The sequence below is a fragment of the Aspergillus ambiguus genome, assembly GCF_047715705.1.
Source record: "Aspergillus ambiguus strain CBS 117.58 unplaced genomic scaffold BDV59scaffold_5, whole genome shotgun sequence".
NCBI classification, from domain to species: Eukaryota; Fungi; Ascomycota; class Eurotiomycetes; order Eurotiales; family Aspergillaceae; genus Aspergillus; species Aspergillus ambiguus.
The window spans coordinates 525,141-548,385 of record NW_027395518.1 but is presented as its reverse complement, the minus strand read 5'-3'; the positions used below and the strand labels follow the sequence as shown (position 1 = coordinate 548,385).

General features: G+C 52.3%; 11 protein-coding genes across 11 annotated transcripts; 6 read left to right on the top strand and 5 right to left on the bottom strand.

Moving 5' to 3' along the window:
• Window positions 1–509: 509 nt before the first annotated feature.
• On the top strand, window positions 510–1,379 carry BDV59DRAFT_199381 (oxidoreductase, short-chain dehydrogenase/reductase family; the record flags this gene model as incomplete). Its single annotated transcript, XM_073693353.1, has 3 exons — window positions 510–1,078; window positions 1,138–1,297; window positions 1,356–1,379. The coding sequence occupies 3 exons, from the start codon at window positions 510–512 to the stop codon at window positions 1,377–1,379; spliced, it is 753 nt and encodes a 250-aa protein (XP_073550932.1).
• Window positions 1,380–1,685: 306 nt separating this feature from the next.
• Window positions 1,686–3,205, top strand: BDV59DRAFT_128806 (DUF2011 domain-containing protein). Its single transcript, XM_073686945.1, has 3 exons — window positions 1,686–1,917; window positions 2,001–2,580; window positions 2,642–3,205. The coding sequence occupies exons 1-3, from the start codon at window positions 1,892–1,894 to the stop codon at window positions 3,002–3,004; spliced, it is 969 nt and encodes a 322-aa protein (XP_073550931.1). The 5' UTR covers window positions 1,686–1,891; the 3' UTR covers window positions 3,005–3,205.
• A 141-nt stretch (window positions 3,206–3,346) lies between these two features.
• BDV59DRAFT_199379 (uncharacterized protein) lies at window positions 3,347–4,107 on the bottom strand (the record flags this gene model as incomplete). The annotated part of the gene is made up of 4 exons (XM_073693352.1): window positions 3,347–3,363; window positions 3,415–3,777; window positions 3,845–4,036; window positions 4,095–4,107. 4 exons carry the CDS (start codon window positions 4,105–4,107, stop codon window positions 3,347–3,349), a joined length of 585 nt encoding a protein of 194 aa, XP_073550930.1.
• A 998-nt stretch (window positions 4,108–5,105) lies between these two features.
• On the top strand, window positions 5,106–9,424 carry BDV59DRAFT_191391 (MFS general substrate transporter; the record flags this gene model as incomplete). Its single annotated transcript, XM_073691896.1, has 4 exons — window positions 5,106–5,286; window positions 5,336–6,720; window positions 6,842–6,845; window positions 7,680–9,424. The coding sequence occupies 4 exons, from the start codon at window positions 5,106–5,108 to the stop codon at window positions 9,422–9,424; spliced, it is 3,315 nt and encodes a 1,104-aa protein (XP_073550929.1).
• Window positions 9,425–11,149: 1,725 nt separating this feature from the next.
• Window positions 11,150–11,457, top strand: BDV59DRAFT_199376 (uncharacterized protein; the record flags this gene model as incomplete). The annotated part of the gene is made up of 3 exons (XM_073693351.1): window positions 11,150–11,284; window positions 11,342–11,362; window positions 11,434–11,457. The coding sequence occupies 3 exons, from the start codon at window positions 11,150–11,152 to the stop codon at window positions 11,455–11,457; spliced, it is 180 nt and encodes a 59-aa protein (XP_073550928.1).
• A 253-nt stretch (window positions 11,458–11,710) lies between these two features.
• On the bottom strand, window positions 11,711–13,878 carry BDV59DRAFT_172189 (LSB5 family protein). The gene is made up of 5 exons (XM_073688682.1): window positions 13,748–13,878; window positions 13,452–13,520; window positions 13,197–13,348; window positions 12,106–13,131; window positions 11,711–12,056 (listed from the first exon to the last, which is right to left on the bottom strand). The coding sequence occupies exons 2-5, from the start codon at window positions 13,464–13,466 to the stop codon at window positions 12,044–12,046; spliced, it is 1,206 nt and encodes a 401-aa protein (XP_073550927.1). The 5' UTR covers window positions 13,467–13,520; window positions 13,748–13,878; the 3' UTR covers window positions 11,711–12,043.
• A 186-nt stretch (window positions 13,879–14,064) lies between these two features.
• Window positions 14,065–15,713, top strand: BDV59DRAFT_128763 (3'(2'),5'-bisphosphate nucleotidase). The gene has a single exon (XM_073686944.1). The coding sequence runs from the start codon at window positions 14,175–14,177 to the stop codon at window positions 15,420–15,422; it is 1,248 nt and encodes a 415-aa protein (XP_073550926.1). The 5' UTR covers window positions 14,065–14,174; the 3' UTR covers window positions 15,423–15,713.
• Window positions 15,592–16,476, bottom strand: BDV59DRAFT_199373 (mitochondrial 54S ribosomal protein uL6m; the record flags this gene model as incomplete). Its single annotated transcript, XM_073693350.1, has 3 exons — window positions 15,592–15,965; window positions 16,026–16,139; window positions 16,203–16,476. The coding sequence occupies 3 exons, from the start codon at window positions 16,474–16,476 to the stop codon at window positions 15,592–15,594; spliced, it is 762 nt and encodes a 253-aa protein (XP_073550925.1).
• A 1,676-nt stretch (window positions 16,477–18,152) lies between these two features.
• Window positions 18,153–18,657, bottom strand: BDV59DRAFT_172184 (uncharacterized protein). The gene is made up of 3 exons (XM_073688681.1): window positions 18,360–18,657; window positions 18,256–18,312; window positions 18,153–18,208 (listed from the first exon to the last, which is right to left on the bottom strand). The coding sequence occupies exon 1, from the start codon at window positions 18,647–18,649 to the stop codon at window positions 18,431–18,433; it is 219 nt and encodes a 72-aa protein (XP_073550924.1). The 5' UTR covers window positions 18,650–18,657; the 3' UTR covers window positions 18,153–18,208; window positions 18,256–18,312; window positions 18,360–18,430.
• A 1,359-nt stretch (window positions 18,658–20,016) lies between these two features.
• On the top strand, window positions 20,017–21,831 carry faeB-2 (putative feruloyl esterase). The gene is made up of 2 exons (XM_073688680.1): window positions 20,017–20,401; window positions 20,460–21,831. The coding sequence occupies exons 1-2, from the start codon at window positions 20,062–20,064 to the stop codon at window positions 21,698–21,700; spliced, it is 1,581 nt and encodes a 526-aa protein (XP_073550923.1). The 5' UTR covers window positions 20,017–20,061; the 3' UTR covers window positions 21,701–21,831.
• A 5-nt stretch (window positions 21,832–21,836) lies between these two features.
• BDV59DRAFT_191388 (putative oxidoreductase, 2OG-Fe(II) oxygenase family) lies at window positions 21,837–23,073 on the bottom strand (the record flags this gene model as incomplete). Its single annotated transcript, XM_073691895.1, has 3 exons — window positions 21,837–22,762; window positions 22,844–22,945; window positions 22,992–23,073. 3 exons carry the CDS (start codon window positions 23,071–23,073, stop codon window positions 21,837–21,839), a joined length of 1,110 nt encoding a protein of 369 aa, XP_073550922.1.
• Window positions 23,074–23,245: the final 172 nt, after the last annotated feature.

The following is a 23,245-nucleotide window of genomic DNA, read 5'->3' as shown; positions in this document are numbered from 1 at the left end:
CGACACGGGTGCTTTGACGACCCCCGACGAACGCGCTAGAAGAGAGGGCAATTAGTTGAGGTCGATCAAAGGATTCGGGCTCTCTTCACTGGTTGGATTGATCCAGAGGTCTATGACTGTCTCCCCTCAAGATTCTTACAATGGACATGCGGAGGCATTCCGATGCGTGCATGGTCAAAAGTACCCTCGTGGCAACAGTATAGCACCAATGTCAAGTGCAATATCACCAACGGGGTGGAGATAACAGACATCCCAGAAAGATCCACCCCAATTTCGGCGAGAGAGAGGCCGTCCTCCAACAGGGACTGCCCCGGACTTCTCCCCGCCCAGATGTTGAGACCCCGCATCAAGAAGGCGACTCACGGAGGGGGTTTAAAGACCGTCACACTCTCTTCCCCTGGGAGATTGCGTTTCCTTTCCGCATTCCCTGCGATAATAGTCCCTGTTCTCTCTTACAGCTATCGCCGTCTTTCCACATTTCGTTCCTCTATATTATGACCGTCAGCAACATGCCTGGCCGCCTAGAAGGGAAAGTCGCCATCGTGACCGGCGGAGGTTCAGGATTCGGCTACGGCATCGCAAAGAAGTTTGCCGCCGAAGGAGCCAAAATCGTGATCGCAGACCTCTCGAAAGAGAACGGCGCGAAGGCCGCTTCAGAACTAAGTGCGAAGTATGTCTTCGCCGACGTGACCAGCAGAGAGTCCTGGCAACTTCTACTCCAAGCAACCCTGGAAACATACGGCCAGCTGGATATTGTCGTGAACAATGCTGGGGCAACCTACCGCAACAAGCCCACTGGCGAAGTCACCGATGCCGACTTTGACCTCTGCTTCAATGTCAACGTCAAGTCGATCTATCTGTCCGCCAATGTCATTGTGCCTTACTTCGAGCAGAACAACCGGCCTGGATCCTTTATTCAGATCTCCTCGACGGCTGGTATCCGCCCTCGTCCAGGATTGACTTGGTACAATGCTTCCAAGGGGGCCGTCGGCATTGCCAGCAAGACTATGGCGGTGGAGTATGGGCCCAAGCAGATCCGGTTCAACTGTGTTTGTCCGGTTGTGGGGAGCACTGGCTTGTAAGTGAGCTCAAGGCGTTGATTATTGTTGGACAAGCTGACCACAGACTCTACTATAGGACTCACCTGTTCCTTGGGAAGCCAGACACGGAGGAGAACCGGGCTGGGTTCGTCTCAACGGTGCCGCTGGGACGCCCTAGCACTCCCGCCGATGTTGCAAATGCCTGCTGTTATCTGGCCAGCGATGAGGCGGGATTCATCACTGGCGTTAACCTGGAGGTAAGAAGAGCCAGATTTGTTTCCTTCTCACTGGACCTACCGCTGACATTGTCTCCAGGTTGATGGTGGTCGTTGCGTCTAAGATCAGAATAACAAATCATACCGGAGTCCGAGAACCTTTTTAAGTTGGAGCGACAAATGACAACAATTTACATCACCAAGCGGAGTTGGATTCTTCGGAGACTGTATGTTAGTAGGCAATAACGGTAGTAGGATCTGAAATTGCCATGGATTGAACGCTGTGAAACCTCTCCTCGTGACAGAAAAAGCTCCCTCTGTTTATAAGAAACAATTCTAAATTATATTCTATTTGCACCTTGTAAAATATCGACCATCCCACATGGTTGTATACTCTAGCAGACATATAGTCCTTGGAGAGTGTGGCTGCATCCAAAAGTGAGTGGCAATACATCCGGCTATGCAAAAATCTCGCCGCCGATTTTCGGCTCCGTCGAAGCACATGTCAAACAGCACATCCACCCCCGACACCTCCACCCGCAGGAGACTCTAAGCTCTGGAATCTCACACCCACCTGAATGGGCATCATCCAAACACTCCCTGCACAGCTCAATCCCAGTTCCCGCCGGAGACACCATGTTTGAACCCCCCGGCGCCAAACGGTACGTTCAGTGCAACAACAACAGCCCCCCATGCCCTCACTACATCCCCATGATCGGACCCTTCTGACAACCAAAATCTACAGCGTCCGTCGGAACGAAATTCTCTCCCGCGCCTCTTCCTCCCGGTCTCCATCTCCCGCGTCCGAATCTGCCGCACCCGATGCACACCGGCTCCTCGGCGAGCTGTTGAATCTCGACGAGTATCTCGCGCCTGCAACCGCGAAATCAACGAACACGCAAAAGGAAGCAACCCAATCTCAGACAGACGAAGCTGCCGAAGAAGCGGAAGAGCAGGAGTTCGAATTTCGTCTGTTCAGTGCGCCTGCACCCCGCAAGTTAGACACTACGGGGGCGGTCCCGGCGAGTACGGGCGCCGCGAGCGAGGCTACTCAGGCAAAAGCACAGGCCGATACACAGCGTGGCGGAACACAGAAGCTACGTATTCGACTGCGTTCTCCATCACCGGGAGAGGTGGGGTTGGAGGACGGGCGTTTTGTGAACCCATCTCGCGGCTGGGAGTATTATTTCACCACCCCGGCATTGCTCCCCGGTAATGGAGTCGGAGACGAGGTTCAGACAGCTACCGCGGCGCTGAAAAGGAAGCAATATGAGGAGGCCGCTGTGACTGGAGATCAGATGATAGGTTGGGCTCAGGTTCCTTGGGTGAGTTGGTCGCTTGATGTAAGATTGCAATCATTGAGTGCTGACTGCGTGCTTTCCATAGCCTGGTTGCAGTCTGCCGTGGCGGGTGATTAATCTCAAGCGACACCAGACGAAGTTGCCTCGATCTTCGGGAACTGAGGCTTCAGCTAGTGCTATCTACGTCGTGGAGCCAGCGGATAGGATCCCCAAGTCTCGCAAGAAGCCGGGCAAGAAACGCCGTTTACAGCTGCGGAAGCGCTTGACGGCAGCAGAAGAGGCTAAAAAGGCGGAGGCAGAGAAACGGAATCGCAAGAACCGCGAGAGAAAGATCAAGCGCAGACAAAAGGCCAGGGAGATGAAAGCAGCAGCGGCCGCCGCTCAGGGTCAGGATGCTCCCGCTGTTGAGATGGACGAAGACTCTTCCTCCCAGGATGAGGGAGACTGATTTGACGCCCTCGTACACTCATTAGCTTATTCCTGCCTCGTCCATACTGTGCAAGCTCTCTTGTATGGGGATGCCGTCGCAAATTACAGGAGCTAATGCATATATTGGCTATATCAACCGAAACGGCCTCTATGGCGCGGGGTATTGGTTATATCCGGACACAACATGGACGGTAGAACATAATCACAACTTCAAAAGTCAACAGGCAGCCGACACAGGGGTATGAAATGCAGGCCGAAAAGAAAAGAGAAGCCTTTGAGGGCTAAGAGTGCGGCGGGATCGAAGAAGAGCAAGAAGGCCTGTAAATATCGCAGGTCATGACAATGCGAAGCAGTTGGGTGTTTATTTAGCCTCCTCGGCTTTTTATGGTCAGAACAAGCCCTGCGAAAGAGATCAGAAGCATTACTCACTCTTTGAGGGCTGCGCAGTTTCGGTGGGCTTTTCCTCAGCGGCGGGTGCTGCAGCCGGAGTTGGCGTGTTGTCGGTAGCAGGGGCAGCCGGTTCCGCCTTGGTCTCTTCCGCTGGCGTGTCAGTCTTCGTCTCCGCAGCGGGAGCGTCGGTTTTCGCCTCAGGCGCAGGGGCATCGGTCTTGGTCTCGGGTGACGCGGCTTCGGCTTTGGGTTCAGGCGCAGGTGCCTCCGTCTTCGTTTCGGCGGCAGGTTCCGTCTGTGTTTCTGGGGCGGCAGCTGGGGCAGTACCGGCGCTCTCAGCCTGCGGCGCGGCAGCGTTACTTGCTGGAGTGGGCTCCGCCGGCTTATCAGCAGCCGCAGCTTCTGTGGTATTGTCAGCTCTGCAGCGACCCAAGTACCTGCGTCTAGTATGGAGCATGTCACCACATACCAGGCTTGGGTTCCGTGGTTGGAGCTGGCGCTTCGGGAGTCGTTTCAGCAGCAGGGGCCTGAGCACCAGGTTCTTGCGCAGGCTGTTCGGCAGCAGCTACAGCCGCCGCAGGGGCAGTCTCCGTAGGCTTCTTCGCCTTCCTGCGGAACATGGCCTTGAGCCCCTTCTTCAACTGATGGAGCGCATTGGGAGCTGTGGATGGGCGGTTAGAGCCAAGGGAGCTCAGGGGTATGACACACGATGTACTCACGAACACCAGGCATGGTGACGGCGGGAACGAGAGTGGAACGGGATATATACGGGGAGGGTGTGACGAGGAGAGAATCGAGGGAGGGTCGTGGGGAGGAAAGAAGAGGCAAAAGCAGTTCGAGGGGAAGAAGGAATAACTGAGCGCCACGTGACGCGTCCTATACTAGAAGCAGCAGTACCTCAACGGAGTAAGATTAAAAGGGTTTCCTGGGCGTCTCCTTTTCCCGCTCTTCCTTATCAACTGGTAACATGATGGCATGGGGGATTCTGATCTACCAGAGATATTCTCCGACCGCTTGACGTCCCCTCACGTGGAGAAAAGTCCTGCAGCAACTGTTGGTCCTGGTCATTCCACTGGCGCCGTTCTGTCTGTCGATCACAGCTTGACCCTCCCCCTATTGAGGATCACAGTGGTGGCTGTGTCAACTCGTCTCCGCTTGTTCCTTCGAACATTGAGCACTGTCCTCGAGGGATCGTTATCATCCCCGCACGCTGCAGACTGGACAGACGGTGGGAGGAGGAAAAGCCGCCCGAAGTGTACGCAGTACGCCATACTAATCACTCCTGGGGAGGATACTCTCCTCGCGATGTGAAGCCCCAGCCATATCCATCGGCGGCTCCACCGACCTCATCTTGGCTGACAGGCTAATGGCTCTATCGGGGCGCTTATCCCAACTGGGGTCTCGCATAAACAACGGGGGAGATTACGGCCATTTGAGTCGACAATGGCTTGAACCTTGAGAATTGGGGGACTGCGGAGGCTCCACGTCCCCAACGACTGCAGAAGACCGTGTATACAGCTGGAGATTGATGTCGTTTCAAGCACCAGACAGCAAGGTCCGCTGGAAAGGATCCCAACAAGCTTACATTCCTCGGATCGGGTAGTGCCGTCGCCAATTCTCTGCGGGGTTTCAGGAACCATCTTGAACCGCCGCTCCCCTCCCTGTCTTTACGTCTCTCTACACCGTACATCCTAGACGGCCCGGTAGCTCTCTCGAACAGACAATTATTGATGTCTTCTCAGCTCAATAGAGCCAACCTCCCGTCGGAGCAGACCCCTCTCTTGGGGGACCAACCTGTGTCCTCGCGCCCGACGGAGGAGCCTGCCGTGCCGCTGGCGCAGGAACCTACCACGAAAGAACTCATCTTAGTTCTGGGAAGCATATGGGTCGGGGTCTTCTTGGCTGCTCTAGGTATGAAGTATTCGTCCTGCTGTATGGCCTCATGAGCTGACAAGAATAGACACGACAATTGTTGCCACGCTAACGGCTCCAATTTCATCTTCCTTCCATTCCCTATCGCTCCTCTCTTGGCTTGCAACGTCCTACCTGATCTCAAATGCGGCCTGTCAGCCTCTTAGCGGCCGATTGACTGACATATTTTCTCGACGCGCCGGTCTCGTCTTCTCCAACATCTTTTTCGCAGCAGGAAACTTGATATGCGGTCTTGCGCAGACTGAGGGGACGATTATCCTGGGCCGGGTGGTTGCTGGAATTGGCGGTGGCGGTCTGACGGCTATCTCGACCTTCATCACATCGGATCTGGTTCCTCTCCGCAAGCGCGGGGTGTGGCAGGGAATCGGAAACATTTGCTATGGAGCTGGCAGTGGACTGGGTGGGGTCTTTGGAGGTTGGATCAACGACACTTTGGGATGGCGATGGGCATTCTTGATCCAGATTCCGTTTGTTGTCGTGTCCGGGATCCTTGTAATCTTCACGGTAAAGATTCCCGTGAAGGTGACGGAGAAATCGGCGCTGAAGCGGGTGGACTTCCTTGGTGCCAGCACGTTGGTCATCACGCTGGTCTTGTTGCTCCTCGGATTGAACACGGGAGGCAACCTGGTGCCATGGACGCACCCCTTGGTCCTGACCACGCTGCCTCTTTCTGCAGTGTTTCTGGGTCTCTTTGTCTATGTGGAAGCCAAGATCGCATCGGAGCCCGTCATCCCCGTCCGTCTCCTGCTCGACCGCACTGTTGCCTCATCCTGCCTCACAAACTGGTTCTCCACCATGGCCGTATTCGGACTTCTATTCTACCTGCCGCTGTTTTTCCAAGTCCAAGGATTGTCCGCCACCGCTGCAGGGGTCCGTCTGATTCCCCAAGCGATTGGTACGTCTCTCGGGTCTTTGGGATCGGGGATACTCATGCGAGCTACGGGCCGCTATAAAATCTTCAACTACATCGCTGTGTCGATAATGGTGATTAGTAGCGTGCTGATCTCCACTCTGACTCTTACAACGCCGCCCTGGCTCCCGTTCATCTACTTCTTTTTGATGGGAGTCGCCTATGGCAGTATGCTCACCATCACCCTGGTGGCCCTCATCTCTGCGGTCGACCATGGAAACCACGCCGTTATCACCTCCGCATCCTACGCCTTCCGCAGCACTGGAAGCACCATTGGTATCACCATCGCCTCGGCCGTGTTTCAAAACGTCCTGAAGTCCGGCCTCTGGTCTCGGCTTGGCGACCGGAAAGATGCGGCGGAGATCATCTCCCGACTTCGCGACAGCCTAGATGAGATCGGGAAGCTCCCGATGGGCCTGAAGGACAGCGTCTTGAACGCCTACATGGATTCCTTGCGTGCTGTATTTCTTACGCTCTTGGGATTGAGCGTTCTTGGAACGCTGGTAAGCTTGGGCATGCGCGAGCATGTGTTGCACACAAACCTCGCGCGTCGCGAGCAGTAGAGAGTCTATAATATCTGATAGACTAGAGTAGATCATCCTTTACTCCAATGATTTATGCCAGGAAGGTCGTTTGTATGTACGTAATGGATATAGTTTATGAGCGGCCTCAGGCAGCATGGCTCGGCCGCCCGACCAATCAGGGTGGTAGCCGCCGAAGTCGACCATGTCTCAATGTCACTTCGACGTCTTTCTCGACATCCTCTCGACCCTCCTCTTCGCCTGACAAACGATTTCTCTCACCCTTCAAGGCCATTCACCTCCATCGTTGACGTGGCTTTGGTCGAGCGCCGACACTGATACCTCGCTCCGTTCCACCAACTCGGTGTGGCGTTGTTCCCCGTCGGCGAAGCGGAGCGCATCAGGAGAGGAACGTCTCCGTTCGAGATTCACGCCTAAGCTCCATCCGAACAGCTCACCGCTTCCTGCAGCCCTGAATCAGTCCACCAATCCTGCCACACGTGTTCCTGTGCTGCGTGAATCCCGTACATCGACTGGGCATCCGTGGCCATCTGCAAACGCCCCGGGTGTGATTGAACTGGTTCCCCGACAGCAGCGCAACTGCAACGTTGGTTGGTCCATTAAGTCTCGCCGACTTTTTCTTTGCTTCATTGGCTTCAACACATCAGTGGCAACTTTAGTATCGGGTCACCTCTTCCCGTGCCGTGTTGTTTTTTGTCACCTCACCATTTCTCTCATATCGCGACCCGATGACGCCGGGCCGGTCTACTTTACTTTATCGCCCCCCGCTTTAAAACACCCTTTCCCGACCTCGATATACTGCCTACAAATCGGATTCCAAACCACAGTGGTACTTAATCTTCTTGAGACAGTCGCGCCGATGGAGATGGAGGTCGATGAAGATACCGACGGAAAATCGATCGGGAATATAGAAAGACCAGTTCCTGGAACGGTCTCGCCCGCTCGTCGACGGAAACGCTTACTTCTCTCCACCGAAAGCGCCTTCGTCGAGAATGTCCTTTCATCGCTGGTGGAAAACCCCAGTGTCGAACTCCGCCTCATCACAGACGAGCCCTCGGCCCTCCTCTCCGGTTCGAACAAAGTTCCCCACTACATGGATACGGTCGACAGCCAGACATTCGAGAAAAAGACTGGAGCGCGACGGTGGCTGAAGGCGAAAGCTGCAGAGCTGTGTGAGTGGGCGGATATGCTGCTGGTGGCCCCCATGGATGCTGGTACATTGGGCTCCATGCTGTCCGGTATGACAAACACCCTGACGCTGGCGCTCCTTCGTGGCTGGATCTCGACGAAACCAGTTGTTTTGATCCCAGGGATGACGGTATCCGAATGGGGGCACCCACTGACCAGCCGACAACTCCGAGAGGTTGACGAGCTGTGGCCTTGGGTTAGTGTCGTTACGCCGGTCTTGATGAGATCCAACAACCCGGAGGAGCTGGTTCAGTTACCGTGGAACGGGCTCTGTGAGCTTCATGAGACTATCGAACGGACCTTAGGTCTGTCTTTCTCACGGAACCTGAATCGGCCAAGTGCGCCGAGCGAAAGTTCTTACCAGCCATCTATCTCTGCAGACAAGAAACCGGCCGACACTGTGGCTGCAGCTATGTCTCGGAATATCCCATACTGGATGGGAAAGATGGAGAAAGGCGCCCGCACTCTCCCGGTCGAACTATGGCTGAATATCTTTGAGGATCAACTGCACGACTGGGAGATCGCCAAAGCGGTCGGCATGCCGACAAACCTACCCGTCCCGAAGGAATGGCAAAGCCATCTCCTAAAAATGTCCACTCCCGCCTCTCTGGAATACACCATCCTCCGAGGCTCTTTCGCCGCAATCAAAAAGCGCATCGACAGTCTTCCCCGTTGGAAGCCGCTCTCCGACCTCGCCTGCCACCTCATCTTCAAGTTCTCCCGTACCGATATCCTGTCCTATCTGACGGAGAACCACCTTGATCTCTGGACTACTTCCCGTCTCACCAACCTCCCATACCGCGCGTCTGCCATCTACGGCAACCCCACCATCCTCACCTGGTGGCGTGATGCTCCCTCGCTCCCCAACAAAGAGTACATCGCTGACGCAATGGACGGCGCTTCCCGCGCGGGGTACATCAACGTCCTCGAATGGTGGCGCACGTCCGGCCTCGAACTTCGATATACGGAGAGGGCCCTCGAGGCGGCTAGTGCGGAAGGCCGCGTCGCCGTCCTCGACTGGTGGAAGAAGGCATCGGCCAGTGCGCCTGTCTCGAAACCGATCCCTCTGAAGGTCGGCAAGTCCGTTCTCCTCGCTGCGCAGTCCGGTCGCGCCGCGTCCCTGGCCTGGTGGGATGCCTCTGGTATCCCATACAGCCACGCTGAATCCGTCGCCCGCATTGCCAGTACCCACGGCCATGTCCACGTTCTCGATTTCTGGTACCGACTGAAAGGCGCGAAAATGATCTTCGACTGCCAAGTGCTCGTCGGACCGACCAAGAACGGGCACGATAACGTGCTTGAATGGTGGCGTCGCAGTGGTCTTCGCGTCGAGTTCAAGACCTGTGATATCGAGGAGGCGCTGGAGGACGCAGACCCGGTTTCCGGGGCTGAGGAGCGTGTACGGCGATGGTGGGCTCAGAACGGACTGAATCTTGGCGTTGGCACAAGCGAGTGGATGAAAACGAAGGTGCTGTGATTTTTCATGCTTGGAATGATAATGATGATACGCTGCTCTCTGTCTGTTTTTCGCGGGATATATTGCATGGCTGGGGTGTTGACAATACCCATTTGGCTTCTCGGTGTAAAAACGGCTGTTCCTTTGCTATATAGGTTTATATTTTTAGAGGTTGGGGAATTTGACTGCTGTGATTGTCTGTTTCTCGCCTGTTGGAGGCTGACTACCTAGCACGGAGTAGATATTGCTCAATGCTCATTTCGGTGTCAGTATTTACGTGTTCGGACCCCGTAGCGGAATCTTGTCTACTATTAGCGTGGCCTGAAAGACCTTTCGCAAGCAGCTAATTACCGACTATCAGCTCGTACGGCTGTTAAAGACTCCATAAAGATCGTGGACAAATATCACGACAGTGCCTATTGAAACCTACGATAACCTGGGTCTCGCAAACTTGACTATGGTTGTCTGCGTAATTGATCTAGAGTGGGCGTATAGAGACTAATTGGACAATTAGTTGGCCAAGCTGACAAGAGAGGACTTACGACTTGTGTGTGCACCATTCTATCTGGGTATTCCGGGAGACAAACACGTCTGCTTCTGTTGATAACATAACTCCATGTGGCATATAGGATAACTTTGTACATGTACATGTGGAGTGCATGCCAAGTACAATTCCCGCATGTGAACTACATGGAGAAAGGTGCAGCTTGTCAGCCAGAGAGACGGGCCCGGCATACTTTTTTTGCAGTGCTTCATGACAAAATGTCCACATAAATGCGCTGAACATCCCCTTCGCCAGGTGATCTTGGGACAAGCGATGATAGAAGGGGGCCAAACGTCGATCTAAATACAGTTTATACCTGTTCTGGTAACAATCTCCAAGTACGGAGTACATTCTTGGAGTATTCACCATGGCAAATGTACGGCGTATTCGCGTCTCTCAAGAAGTAACAGACCCTTACTCTGTACGCATAGGATGATCATCGAGAAGGGATCGACATTCACCTCGCATAGGCTGTGATCTACGCTGTTTACTCCACTGCTAGTGTTTAGCGTACCATATGATATGCCCTATAATATGGATTTCAATTAGCCCCGGGGGGGGGGGGGGGGGGGGGGGGGGGGGGGGAAGCGGTAGTCTTCGGGATGCTTGGTATGGGGAACAGCGATTATCATGCCCAAATATGTAATAGGCACACCCCCAGTCCACCAAATTTCTGCAGCAGGCGGACGTCAACCTGGCCCGGTATCCGAGATCTTCCAACCGACGATATGAATACCGGGAACCCTAACGGCGAGATCCAAACAGCGGTGCTAGGGTCCAAAGAAACCGAATCTATTTGAATGTATTAGTGGACACCGTGAATGCAGGAGCAATAAATTCAACCTCATGTGGGATCCCGTGTTGTAGCTCTCATGACGAAGGATCAGACAAGAACGGTTGACAAGATCCTCTAAAGGGACCATCGGCTTCGCTACGAGACGAAATTGGGGGCGAGAACTGAAGATAGTAAACAGGATTGCTGATCAGCAGATTGTTTCACTCAAGCGCTATCCATCACGGCATATTCGTCGAAAGAACTCAGCCAGCCATCGAGCGGTCTATATCCTCAGGGTAGGCCCAGTGGCAAGAAGAGGGACATAAATAGGGACTATGACCCAGGAAAAGATAATGTTTTCAGATCAATCCATTCCGTTCTATCTACAACATATTCATTAACTCCTCCTCGATACCAATCGATCAATATGCGTTTTTTCAGCATCATTGCCACTGCCCTCCTCGCCGCGACCCCTGCTGTCATGGCCGAGCAGAACGCTCAGAACTGTCTGGCTAAGTGCCATGTGCACAGCACGGGTGTGAACTGCCCTGCTGCCCATCCCGTAAGTGTTTGTGTCTTTGTAGCCTTGAGGAGTTAGAACTAACGTGATGGATTGTAGAATCTTGTCCGCGAGTCTGTTGTATGTTTCATGATTTCCTACTTACACGAGAGTCTGCTTAGTTCGAGCTGAGTGTGCTAATCAATTTGCAGGGCTGCTTCAAGTGCTGCAAATAGACATCGGATAAAGGTGGCCCATGTGATCACAATCAGTGCCGATGTTGAAGAAGGAGGATCGGTACGGTCTCTGTTCCGTTACAATGTTTCTTAATGTACGGAGTACAATGTCTTTATGACTACTACCTACCTCAGTATGCCTATTAATACCGTTCACTTATCGGTAAATAGTTCGACCTTGACTATTAGACGCCGTGGTTAGACTCAATGTGGGGTGCTTAAGCATCTCAAGGCTGTTTTCCATGGACATCCTCTGTTTATTATCTCTGGTTTAGAAGTGTTCAGTAGAAGCCTCTACGCGTGTAATTGATGACTTAATGTGCCTATCTGACATCGGTTGTACCCCCTGTTAAACGAATCGACTCTGCTTGGTATCGAGCTTGCTATAATCATACATGGATTTCATGCAACGGGGGCTAGTAGTCAATATGCTTCGTCTAGAAAGTCTCCTACATAAATGCGCAATTTCTTATGTTGCACGTCTCCCATGTCCTGGATCATACAGCGAAGCGCATTGATAGCGCACTGCATCAGGTTGTTTAAATAAACCATATAGGACGTGTAAAACAGATCAATAAGTTAGTATTCAAACCTCTCTCCTAGGGCGAGTTAGCTAGTGGAATTATTGGAGAGTCCACGAAACCATACCAGGATCGCTCAAAGGTTTCGACACCCGGCGTGCGGATGGCATTGCGGTCACCAAAGGGGTTGTCCTCATCATCGTCGTCCTCTTCGGTTTCTGACTCACTCTCGCTATAGGTGTGCCGGGAAGAAGAGGGCATAGGTGGAACGGTGACGCTCAAAGGCCGAGGAGGGCGTGGGGGTTTAGGAGGATTTACGACCAGACCAGCGAAGGAATCATTGATGTCCTGCTCATCACGATCTGGTGTCCATCCTGACTCCAAGACATCCTGGTCACTGTCGCTGTCATAATCCACGCTCTTATCCAGCACTTCGAACGTCATGAGCGCGTTAACCAGCTCCTCATTCGCATGAATCAAACTTCCCAGATATTCCTCGCTCTCCACGTGTTGGATGTATCGAAGGATCTGACGTCGAAGTTGCTTGCAGGTTTCGAAGCGATTGAGTACTTCGGCATCTTCGCTCACACGATGCGTCTCTCGGTTGACGAGCTTCAATGCGTTCAGGAGATTTGTGCTCGCAACAGAAGAGGAAGCTAGAGTTTGGAGCATCTCTGGTTTCTCCTTTTCGAAGTTAAATGATCGACTGAAATGTTTCTTCTCCTTCTTCTCTTTCTTTAGTGACTTGCTTGCGTTGCGCTTGTGCTTGGGATCGCTGAGGAGCGTGGCCGGTCCGTTGCCTGCAGAGATCGAAACGGTATGCCCTAGTGGAGGGTCGGAGGAATTGCCGGAGTCACGAAGGACCTTGGCCTTAGCCTGAGTCGTAGGCTGCTTGCGCTTCGGAAGTTGTCGATAGAGAGCTGTCACGCGCTCCATCCCCGGAGTGCTTTTATAGCTGGCAGCCCATTGGCCGAAGAGCTGTTTGCATTTTTGTTTCACTAACGGATCGGATAGAGAATCTGTGGCGGCAATGCGTAGGCGTTCAAGGAGCGGTTCATCGGCGAATTCGCGTAGGAAGCGATCTCCGGCATTTTGGATTAGAAAGTCCAAGATTGTAAGGGCCCTCAGTTGCCGATGGAGATTTCCATACTTCCTGAATAATCATCTGTTAGTGGAATGGACCTGGAAGTGCAGTTTTGAGAAGGCAGAGAAACGAACAGCTTCTTGCGCAATGCACGACTCGCCTCGGTGGGGCCACTGCTTTGTATGGTGATAGCCTCGATGAGGTCGACAATCCCACTAGAGTCTTCTATCTCATATTGTTCACTGGTGAGGACTTCGATCTGCACAGTCACAGAGGAATATGGCTTCTGCACGCGAACCAGGTTAGTACGAACAGTTGGATGCGACGACGTTGGGCATACTTCAAGGTGGGAAGGCTGAATTGCAGCTGACAGAAACAATGACACTTACCGAGGAGTGGAACATTCTGACTGCTTGTAGGAGCTCAGTATAACAAAGCGCGATATAAGTTCGATCTGCCTGTGCCAATCCACAGTCAACCACCGCCCGCAGATGGGACTGGTATACGAGCCAGGCACAAGAGAGCCACGATTGAAAAGAATATGGAATCCGAGTCACGCGCGGGCCCGACAGGGAAACAAATTTTCTTCACCAACAGACCCCGCTCCGGATACTCGTGGGGATTGAAGAAATCAGCGAAGGCAGCTGAACGGTGACGTGTTAGACCCGGGCGGACGTTGATTTACCTCGGCGGAGTGCAACCTCACGAGGAAGATTGGGTAGAAATCGAGGACAGACGCAATGGACCGAAGAGGAACACCGTAGAAAGCGGGACCCGAGCCCTCGAGCGAGATCTGGAGTGGGATGAATGCAAGGGAGGCAGCGTGGAGAAGAAGAAGAGGAGTGCCTCTCACGTCATGGGATGTTGATAGCGCATACAAAAGAAGTAGACACGTGACTGCCCCTCGCGGTGGTCCCAAAACGGTCTAGCGCGGGGATCCCCGCTGAATGCCTGGGTGCCTTAGCACCTCACGCATCAGGCTGTCAACGTCTCCTCCCTCTACACCAACGACCGACTGCTGTTAATCCTGCTGTCTTCACGCGGTCAACGTCTGTCCTATACACCGTCAACGACGCATTCAGACGACCTACACCCTTGGGCCGGCTCCGTCCATGGGTCCTGGTCCTACGATCGCGGCTGATCGTTTCTCAATTCGCCAACCGGCGCTCAAAACATTCTCCCGTCTAATCATCTGCTCCACTCTGCTCCTGGGGGTCAGCATTATCTTAAAACCCCGCCACCATCTCTTCCCTCTTCCTCCCCTGTTCACGCCCTCCCTCTCCTATACCCAATTCGCCAATATGTCGTACACCCAGGAACGCTTCATCGCCGAGCTGGCCGTCCAGCGGGCCACCCTTCTTACCCAGAAGGTCTTCAACGAAAAGGCCAAGGGTACGGTATCCAAAGATGACAAGTCGCCCGTTACCATTGGCGATTTCGGCGCCCAGGCCCTGATCATTCAGGCTATCCGCAAGAACTTCCCCAATGATGAGATCGTCGCAGAAGAAGAGGCCAGCTCCCTCCGTCAGGATAAGGCGTTGAGCGCCGAGATCTGGAGATTGGTCAAGGACGTCAAGCTGGAAGACGCTGAGAGCGACAACCTCCTGGGCGGCCCACTGCCGAGCGAGGAGGCAATGCTGGATATTATTGATCAGGGCAAGAGTGCCGGTGGTCCCAAGGGTCGCATTTGGGCCCTTGATCCCATCGACGGCACCAAGGGATTCCTCCGTGGTGGCCAGTATGCTGTCTGTCTCGGCCTAATTGAGGACGGCGACGTCAAGGCCGGCGCCATTGGATGCCCCAACCTCCCCGTGGACGACTCCGCTACCATGACCGCTTCCATTGGTGTTGACCAGTCCAGCGGTTCTGGCAGCGGCGTCCTCTTCTCTGCCATCAAGGGTGCCGGTTCTCAGAGCCGCCCTCTGACCAACGCCGCTCTCGCCGAGAGCAAGCCCATTTCCATGCGCCCCGTTCCCGACATCGCACAGGCTGTCTTCTGCGAAGGTGTCGAGGCCGCTCACTCCGCCCAAGGCGACAACGCTGCCGTTGCCCAACTCCTCGGTATCTCCTCCCCCAGTGTTCGTCTGGACTCTCAAGCCAAGTACTGCTCGATTGCCCGCGGAGCGGGCGACATCTACCTGCGTCTCCCCGTCAAGAAGGACTACCAAGAAAAGATCTGGGATCACGCTGCCGGTGATCTGATTGTTCGCGAGGCTGGTGGTCAGGTGACAGATATCTACGGCCACGGTTTGGATTTCAGCAAGGGCAGGACTCTGGCTGCCAACAAGGGTGTTGTCGCCGCTCCCAAGGCCATTCAGGACCAGGTCATTGGTGCCGTCAAGACCGTCCTGAAGCTGTGAGCAATAAAACTTATTGATCTATGAGGTTTACATATCTTGCGATGAGTCATGTCGAATTGTGCACGCTCGATGCGTCTAAAAGTACATAGGATAGATACCAATCGCAAAAGAAAGCCCTACTTGGATATACATATACAGAAAAACAAGAAAATCCAACCGTGCCACCGGTTTACCGGATCTTTTTGGCCTTCAGTCTGATTGTCTCCCCGTTGATGAAGATACCCTTGCCCTTGTACGGCTCCGGCTTGCGCCACTCCCGGATCTCCGCCGCAAACTTCGTCACCACGTTCTTATTCACGCCTTCCAGGAGAATACGCGTCGGCTGTGGTGTGCTCGCTTTGACACCTTGAGGAACACCCAGTTCAATGGGGTGCGAATATCCAACCTTCAGGGAAACAAACTGCTGGCCAGGATACTCGGGCTCGACCGTGGTCGCTGTAGACTCGACAGTAGCCCTGTAACCGACACCGACTAGACTCAGAATGCAGATGTGACCTTCCGAAACTCCCAACACGTAGTTCTGGAGATGCGCGCGAGTGGTTCCTAGGAGAACACGGCGGTTAGAATGCACCCCAAACGATCCTCATAGACGGCACAACATACCCCACATAGCACGCTGATGCGCGATGGATGAGTCTTCGACCGACAAGCTGGCTTTCCGGAGGGCTTCATCGTGCGTCACATTCACGAAGGGAGGGAGGTTCAATGTCAGTTCACCTGTTCCCGAGTGCTGGGTTAGCGGCGCTTCTCCGACCGTAGAACTCCAGCCCATGAACCTACCCAGAGGACCCTTGACCTCAATTGCAGTCTTGGGAATCTCCTTCGACCTGGTTCTCACTTGCGTCTGCGGCAGATCGACGAATTTCAAGGAGACTTCGGGGGGTATCGAAATGGCGGCACCGCCAACCCGTGATTGCGTCGGAGAAGTGGTCGAGAAGGACTGAGCCTTGGAGAAGGGAGAGAACGCGGGGGCGAGGAAGACAGGCAGAGGACCTTGTCTCAGAGGAGACCGCGCGAGCTGTCTAAAGCAGCTCTGAGTGAGTGGACACGGCATGGGGACGGTAGTTGTGATGTATTGTTGGGAGCGAGTTGGTTTGAATCTCCGACGCCGATTGATTTTGTCCGGAGACCCTGCCTTCCCGATGGGGTTAGGCTCGCTTTCATCACGTGATTGTTGTGGTATATCCCTCCACGACCAGTTTGCGATGTCCTCCAAAAGCTTCGCAGAAGTGAGACTTACCATGATGTGAGATTTCCAGCTGTATTATTGTCGTGTGACTTTCTCGTTCTTGTTGGATCGCTTCATCTCACCGTCGAACTGAAGGATCCCAGTTCTTTCTCCCCATCACTCTATCCCAACTATACAATGTCAAGTAATCTTTGACTTCAGACACAGACACCTCTTGTCGCTTGTCTATACCATTCCGAGAATTTATCCTGCAGTATTGCCCAGCTACATCAACGCAAAACTTCCACAGTCAAATTCCTTTCCCTCGATATCCTTCTCTCTATCCTTCTCTCTTGTATGACCTGAATCCTCACACATTAGCCCTCAAAATGGCAAGACCACTCGCTGTTATCACCCTTACAGCCTACACGCTTCTAATACAAGTCCTTCTTTTTGTGAGTCCGACTTGTGCTAGATCCCCAACCGGCGGTATGCAAAACCGACACATGTCCGTCGCAAGAAGACTCACAAGCAGCTAGGTCTCTCACAGAGCAACTCATCCGCCGAAGACATTGACCTGGTATCCTTCTTCAGCTCGAGAACTCAAAACCAAGATGCTATCTTCGCAGAAGCAGTCCACCTGCTAGATTCTATGAAATCATCGCCCTCATGCAACCGCCTCGCTGCCTCCCGGCTAGTCACCTCCTGTAGATCCATCGGGGGGAAGTCCGATACCGTCGACACCGATATGTACGTGACCTTGGAGCGTATTCGCTCGTTATATGCGGCAAGGCTCGCTATCTGCGAGATCAACGGGGCGGGAGCATCCACACCACCTCCTTGTCTTCCAGTAACCATGTTTGTCCCAGCGAGGAAAGGAATGTTCAGCTTTTCACGCCATAGATACCAGTCAAATTCAGCCGATAGCCTTTATATTGAGGCTCTGGAGCCCTGCCTCCGATCACTTGAGTCCCGACCTCAGTGGTGGACGTCATATAGTAACAACAGACAAAACGCAGTCGTGATCTGCCAGGCGGCTAGAATTGAAAACGAGAGGGAAGAGCTTTTGGAGATCCACAGGTCTATAGTTGAAAGCTCCGCAAGGCTCAACCAAGGTCTGCAAGAGGCGCTGCGTGCAGCGGCAGAGGACTCTGCGCAATATAAAGCCTTCCTCCACGCCACAGAGGGGATGAGGCTTCGGGTGCTGCAGGATCTAGAGGAAACGCGGTTTCGCTTTAGTGAGACTTTCCAGAATCTTATATTGGACGTCGAAGGCGGTGTCCATTCTATCTTTGTTGCTGTCAAGTCAGCATTCGGAAATCTTCAGGCTGAGGTGACTACCGTGGAAAAGGTATAACCATTGCCCCCTTTATCTTGCCCATTTAACGGTTAAAAGAACATCCAGGATATTTCTAGTGAGACTCATCGCCTGCAACAGACGCTTAAGAGTGCACATGCGGATGCGCTTGCAAGACATGAAGAACTGGCGGTCGCTCAAAAGCAGGCCTCCCTCGCGCACACTGACCTTGCGTCTTCTCTCAATGATCAATTGGGGTTGTTATCACGAAACAAGATTCCTGAACTGTCCCGTGGAATAGAACGCTTTGATACATCCATAGTAGGTACAGTTTCTGGGTAAATAGTTTCATGTACTGACCTTGCCAGGAATGGCTCTATGAAAGATTTGTGTCACTATTACAACAAGAACTGATAATTGCCGAGGTCTGTGCCGGTTATCTCGATGTTCTGAACTATCCTAACTATTTCAGCGCCTGCGAGATTTTGAGACGTCACTTGAAAAGTCCAGACAGACAGCTCGCATTTTACAGAGCACCCAGCTTCAGCAAGTTAAGACATTCAAAGAGCAAACAAAGTTACAGCAAACTTTGAGCGACAATCTGCGAATCACACAGGCTATTCTAGACAAAGTTGTTGCGACAACGGCAAACATCCAAACCGTCTTGGACGAGACGACAAATAAATATAAACGGATTCCCGTTCTCGGTGGACTATTTAATACACTCTCGCCATGGACAGTGTGCGCCTTTCTTATAGGCATTACTGGAGCCCAGAATTCAAGATGTATGACTGTGTTCTTGGCCATTGGGGCTGGTGAGTGTTTTCCTTAAACCTACTGAGCAACATACTGACGGTCAATGGTAGTTCACTTGCTAGTGACGAAGTTTTACTAATATGTGCCTTCATGACGAAAGACTACTCTCCTTTTCATCTTTTACTTTTTTTATAGCTATACCCGTCTGTTCGCGCCTCTATCTCCTGTTTTCTTTTTACAGTGGCCATGGCGTTAACGACTTTCGTATCGCATGAAATATACTGACAATTTTATTACTGAATGCTGGATGGAAGTTACTCTCCAGATATCTACTATCACAGTTCATAAAAGCAACAGATCTAGTTCATTATGGACTTCCTATGTTATTTAGGTATGCAGTCCTTCATAAGATGAGTGTCCGGACTACATTGCTCAAGAAAGGACGAGTATGTTCTTCTTAAAGGGGTAGAAATCAACCGACATAGTCCGACCTGCCTGAAGTCTGCTAAGTGGTAAGACCAAGTTTAGTTCGACAAAAGCGACTTCGCCGATTAAGAACCGGCACCTCTCGTTTCAGAATTATGAATTGACACAAGTGTCTTTCCCGGCCCTGTTAAACCGCGTGAGGTTGAATAAGTGCGATGGACATCGCTGGGATACAACAAGCCACGGATTTAAAGACCCACGAGGTAAGCATTTTGCTTACGACCAGGAAGGCCCAGGAAGGCCCAGACCCAAGTCCACGGCTCTTCTCCGGATGAAAGACGCTGGTTGCTAATTCTATTGGGGACAAATCAGCAACAATATTCCTCGGAATGTGTAGACGGGTGTCAAAAAACGACTGTATGGTCCTCATCATACCTAGGCAGTGACGCTCGTCGGCATCGGTAGAAGCCGAGATATGTGACTAGGCAGCCAGTTCAGGAGCTTGACTTGTCTGAATTGCCGATTCTCAGAGCCACCGATGGTTTTAATCAATCTCATGGGGTGGCTTGGATATTTCTCCGCAGTTGTGGAGATTCTGGCTGACGATCCCCAGACTTCCCCTGCGGAGGGCTTCCGGCGCCCATTTGGTCAGGCTGGAACTTCCGCGTCTCATTTCGGATTTTCCACGTTTGTGGTAATTATCATCGGGTTTAGACCCCCAATGGCTATTCCCGTTGGAGAATGGGTCAAGTTCTGGCACTCCTTTTGTCGGTCGTATTGGTTCATCCCACAGCCTCCGGTACAACTTCGGAGAACATCTTCTCATCATCCTTGGCTATTCTCCACACTGACGATTTGTGGATCAGAGAAACAGACCATAAATCAGTAATTAAAGCCTAAATGATACATTTATATCGGATAATTTCCCGCAGCCTCTGTCTGGCAGCGTGGAATCAAGAGCACCACGAGTGTTCCTATCTGTCTCACTCAGAATGGCCCCTATTCATCTCCTGCTCCCCATTGTCACGTTGGGATCGGCAGCTTTTGCGCATCAAGATGCATTTCAAGCCAAATGTTCAAGCTTTGCGGATAAGATAAACATCCCAAACGTACACGTGAACTTTGCCACTTATGTTCCTGGTGGCACGAACCTCTCCTTAGCGGACAACCCGCCGAGCTGCGGCGCAGCATCTCAATCAGTCTCTGCTGATGTTTGCCGGATTGCAATGGCTGTTGCGACGTCCAACAGCAGCCAAATCACGCTGGAAGCCTGGTTCCCCCGCGACTACACTGGCCGGTTTCTGAGCACCGGAAATGGAGGCTTGTCTGGCTGTAAGTGTCCCAAATTCTGCTGATCTCGAAGACAAGAAACAGTTATTGATTATTACAGGCATCCAGTACTATGATCTCGCATACACGTCCGGCCTCGGGTTTGCGACTGTCGGCGCTAATAATGGTCACAATGGAACGTCTGGAGAACCGTTCTATAAACATCCAGAGGTTATTGAGGACTTCGCCTACCGGTCAATCCACACTGGAGTAGTCGTGGGTAAGAAGCTTACCAAACTTTTCTACGAGGAGGGCTTCGACAAGTCGTACTATCTGGGTTGTTCGACCGGAGGACGACAAGGTTTTAAGTCCGTCCAAAAGTACCCTAATGATTTTGACGGAGTTGTGGCTGGAGCTCCAGCGTTCAATTTCATCAATTTACTCTCCTGGAGTGCACATTTCTACCCGATCACAGGATCAACGACCTCGGACAGCTATCTGACCCCTGCTCTGTGGAAGGTAGCACACGATGAGATCCTGCGCCAATGCGATGAAATTGACGGGGCAAAAGATGGTATCATTGAAGACCCCAGTCTTTGTAACCCCGTCATGGAAACAGTCATCTGCAAGCCAGGCTCTTCTTCGACAAGGTGTCTATCCGCGGCCCAGGCTAAGACGGTGCGCGAGATACTCTCACCCTTGTATGGAGAGAATGGAACTCTGCTTTACCCCCGCATGCAGCCTGGCTCGGAGGTGCTTGCAGCTCCAATCATGTATAATGGGGAGCCGTTCGCTTACAGCCGAGATTGGTACCGCTACGTGGTCTACAATAACCCCAACTGGGATGCGACTACCTTTGACGTGCAGGATACTGCTGTCGCATTGCAGCAGAACCCATACAATATCCAGACCTGGGATGCTGACCTCTCCCCTTTCCGCAAGGCAGGCGGCAAGGTCCTCACTTACCACGGCCTTCAGGACCAGCTCATCAGCTCGGAGAATTCGAAGCTGTACTATGCGCGGGTGGCGGAGACTATGGGCTTGCCCCCGGATGACTTGGATGAGTTCTATCGTTTCTTCCAGATCAGTGGAATGGCACACTGTGGTGATGGTGATGGTGCATACGGGATTGGAAACGGCCTGGACACCTACAACGGAAGGAACCCGGAGAACAATGTGCTTATGGCTATGGTGCGGTGGGTAGAGAAGGGCATTCCCCCGGAGACTATCCGCGGTGCTAAGTTTTCCAACGGAGCTGGTTCATCCGTGGAGTACAGTCGGAAGCACTGTCGGTATCCTCGCAGAAATGTCTACAAGGGTCATGGCAACTACACCGACGAGAATGCGTGGCAGTGTGTCTAGGTGGTGCCAGCCAAAGATGCATCTTTATGGGCTTCATATGTCAATGCATTACTGACCCAAGTCAGTTCCAAAGATTACACTGTCCTTGGTATCGCTTTAGGCCTCTTTGGAGTAATAAAGTATAGTATGAGGAAAATTAGTCGTACACGACCTGGGTCTGAAACTTTCCCATAGATAGGACTTCCTTCGTGTCCGACATGGTCCAGTTTTTCTTCACTCTTGCCCTTACCCACTCGGTTGCTGGGATGTTCGCTTCTCTCATGTCTTTTTTATCATCTTTGTAGTATCCCAGTCTGCGTAACAAGGGACTATCCAACACGCTCAAGTTCAACTCATCACTGGGTCTAACAAAGTACAACAGTCCCAGTCGGTCGTTATATCTCTGATCCTCAGGCGGAGAAATAACGCGGTGAACGCCACTCTTCAGATAGCCATTCGACATGAACTCGACCATGTCAGCGATATTAACCGCGATATGACCCTCCGGGATGCGCAACCACTGCCATGGCGCATCCTTAGACGGCTTGACCTGGAGGGCCGCAACGGGCTGCTGGAAGACAAAAGTGAGAGTACCGAAGTCAGTGTGGCCACGGGTGTAGATATTGTTGCACTTCGCATTTTCCTCGGGGGTACGGGCCCGCGACATCATGTAGCGGAGGGCACTGTCGCAGTTTGCTTCGTAGCGGTGTCCCTTGACTAGAGCATCTTCGTCATCGAGCTCCAGCACGATGGCAAGCAGGCGAAGAAGTTTGTGAGCGATTTTCTCGTGGATATGACGATGAATGTGTTCAATTTCAGCCCAGTGTTTTCTGAGCAATTCGGGCTGTGGACGCTGGGTCTGCGGGATGAACTTAAAGAGATTATACATCTCCACGTTGTCTCGCTGGCCTGGAGCCAGCTCGACTGCTCCCAACGGTCTATAACCGTTGTAGTTACCTTCTTCAAGGGCGGCGCGAAATTTCAGTCTCTCTGCTTCAGGGAGGCGATAGAACTCCTTGCCGATGGCATACTGTCTGTCGATTTGTTCTTGGGTGAGCCCGAAGTTCGTCACATAGAAAAATCCTAAGAAAGATTAGAGATACATCTCTATGTATTATCCTTCTCTTTCAAGGTGTATGTGACGGATAGGGGATCAAATCCTACCAACTTCATGCGCAGCAGTCTTCAACTGTGCTGCTAGTTTTTCCTTCCCGCCAGGAATATCATACAAAGATAGATCAATGGTGGTAAGTTCCACATAGTCAACTGAACTTGTTAGGAGCATCTTGATTTTCTTGTAGGGAGCACGTACGTTGTTCCTTGGACTCAGGAGGGTGGATGTATTTGTCCAAGTCGTAAGTGAGATAAGCCTCAGTGACCGTTTGAGTAGCCATAACTGATAGCACTTGAAGTAACTGTTAGATTTGAATATTGGAAAAGTTTAGAGCGAAACAGGAACTCCGGGTCAAGTTACGTTCCCAAGGAAATATGTTGCAAATCAAAAGAGCTTAGCAGGATTCTGGGGGATTGCCTCCCCTTCTTATGACATAGTAGAACGCTCCAAAA

Bases quoted from the DNA above. Each gene is read 5' to 3' on its own strand.
- BDV59DRAFT_128806 (XM_073686945.1), top strand. From the start codon at position 1,892: ATGTTTGAACCCCCCGGCGCCAAACG. The intron at 1,918-2,000 runs GTACGTTCAGTG...CAAAATCTACAG, and splicing joins GAACCCCCCGGCGCCAAACG to CGTCCGTCGGAACGAAATTC. The intron at 2,581-2,641 runs GTGAGTTGGTCG...TGCTTTCCATAG, and splicing joins GTTGGGCTCAGGTTCCTTGG to CCTGGTTGCAGTCTGCCGTG.
- BDV59DRAFT_172189 (XM_073688682.1), bottom strand. The intron at 13,132-13,196 runs GTTCGTTTCTCT...ATGATTATTCAG, and splicing joins CGTGCATTGCGCAAGAAGCT to GAAGTATGGAAATCTCCATC.
- BDV59DRAFT_128763 (XM_073686944.1), top strand. From the start codon at position 14,175: ATGGGTCCTGGTCCTACGATCGCGGCTGATCGTTTCTCAATTCGCCAA.
- BDV59DRAFT_172184 (XM_073688681.1), bottom strand. From the start codon at position 18,649: ATGCCTATAAGAAAGGCGCACACTGTCCATGGCGAGAGTGTATTAAAT.
- faeB-2 (XM_073688680.1), top strand. From the start codon at position 20,062: ATGGCCCCTATTCATCTCCTGCTCCCCATTGTCACGTTGGGATCGGCA. The intron at 20,402-20,459 runs GTAAGTGTCCCA...TGATTATTACAG, and splicing joins AAATGGAGGCTTGTCTGGCT to GCATCCAGTACTATGATCTC.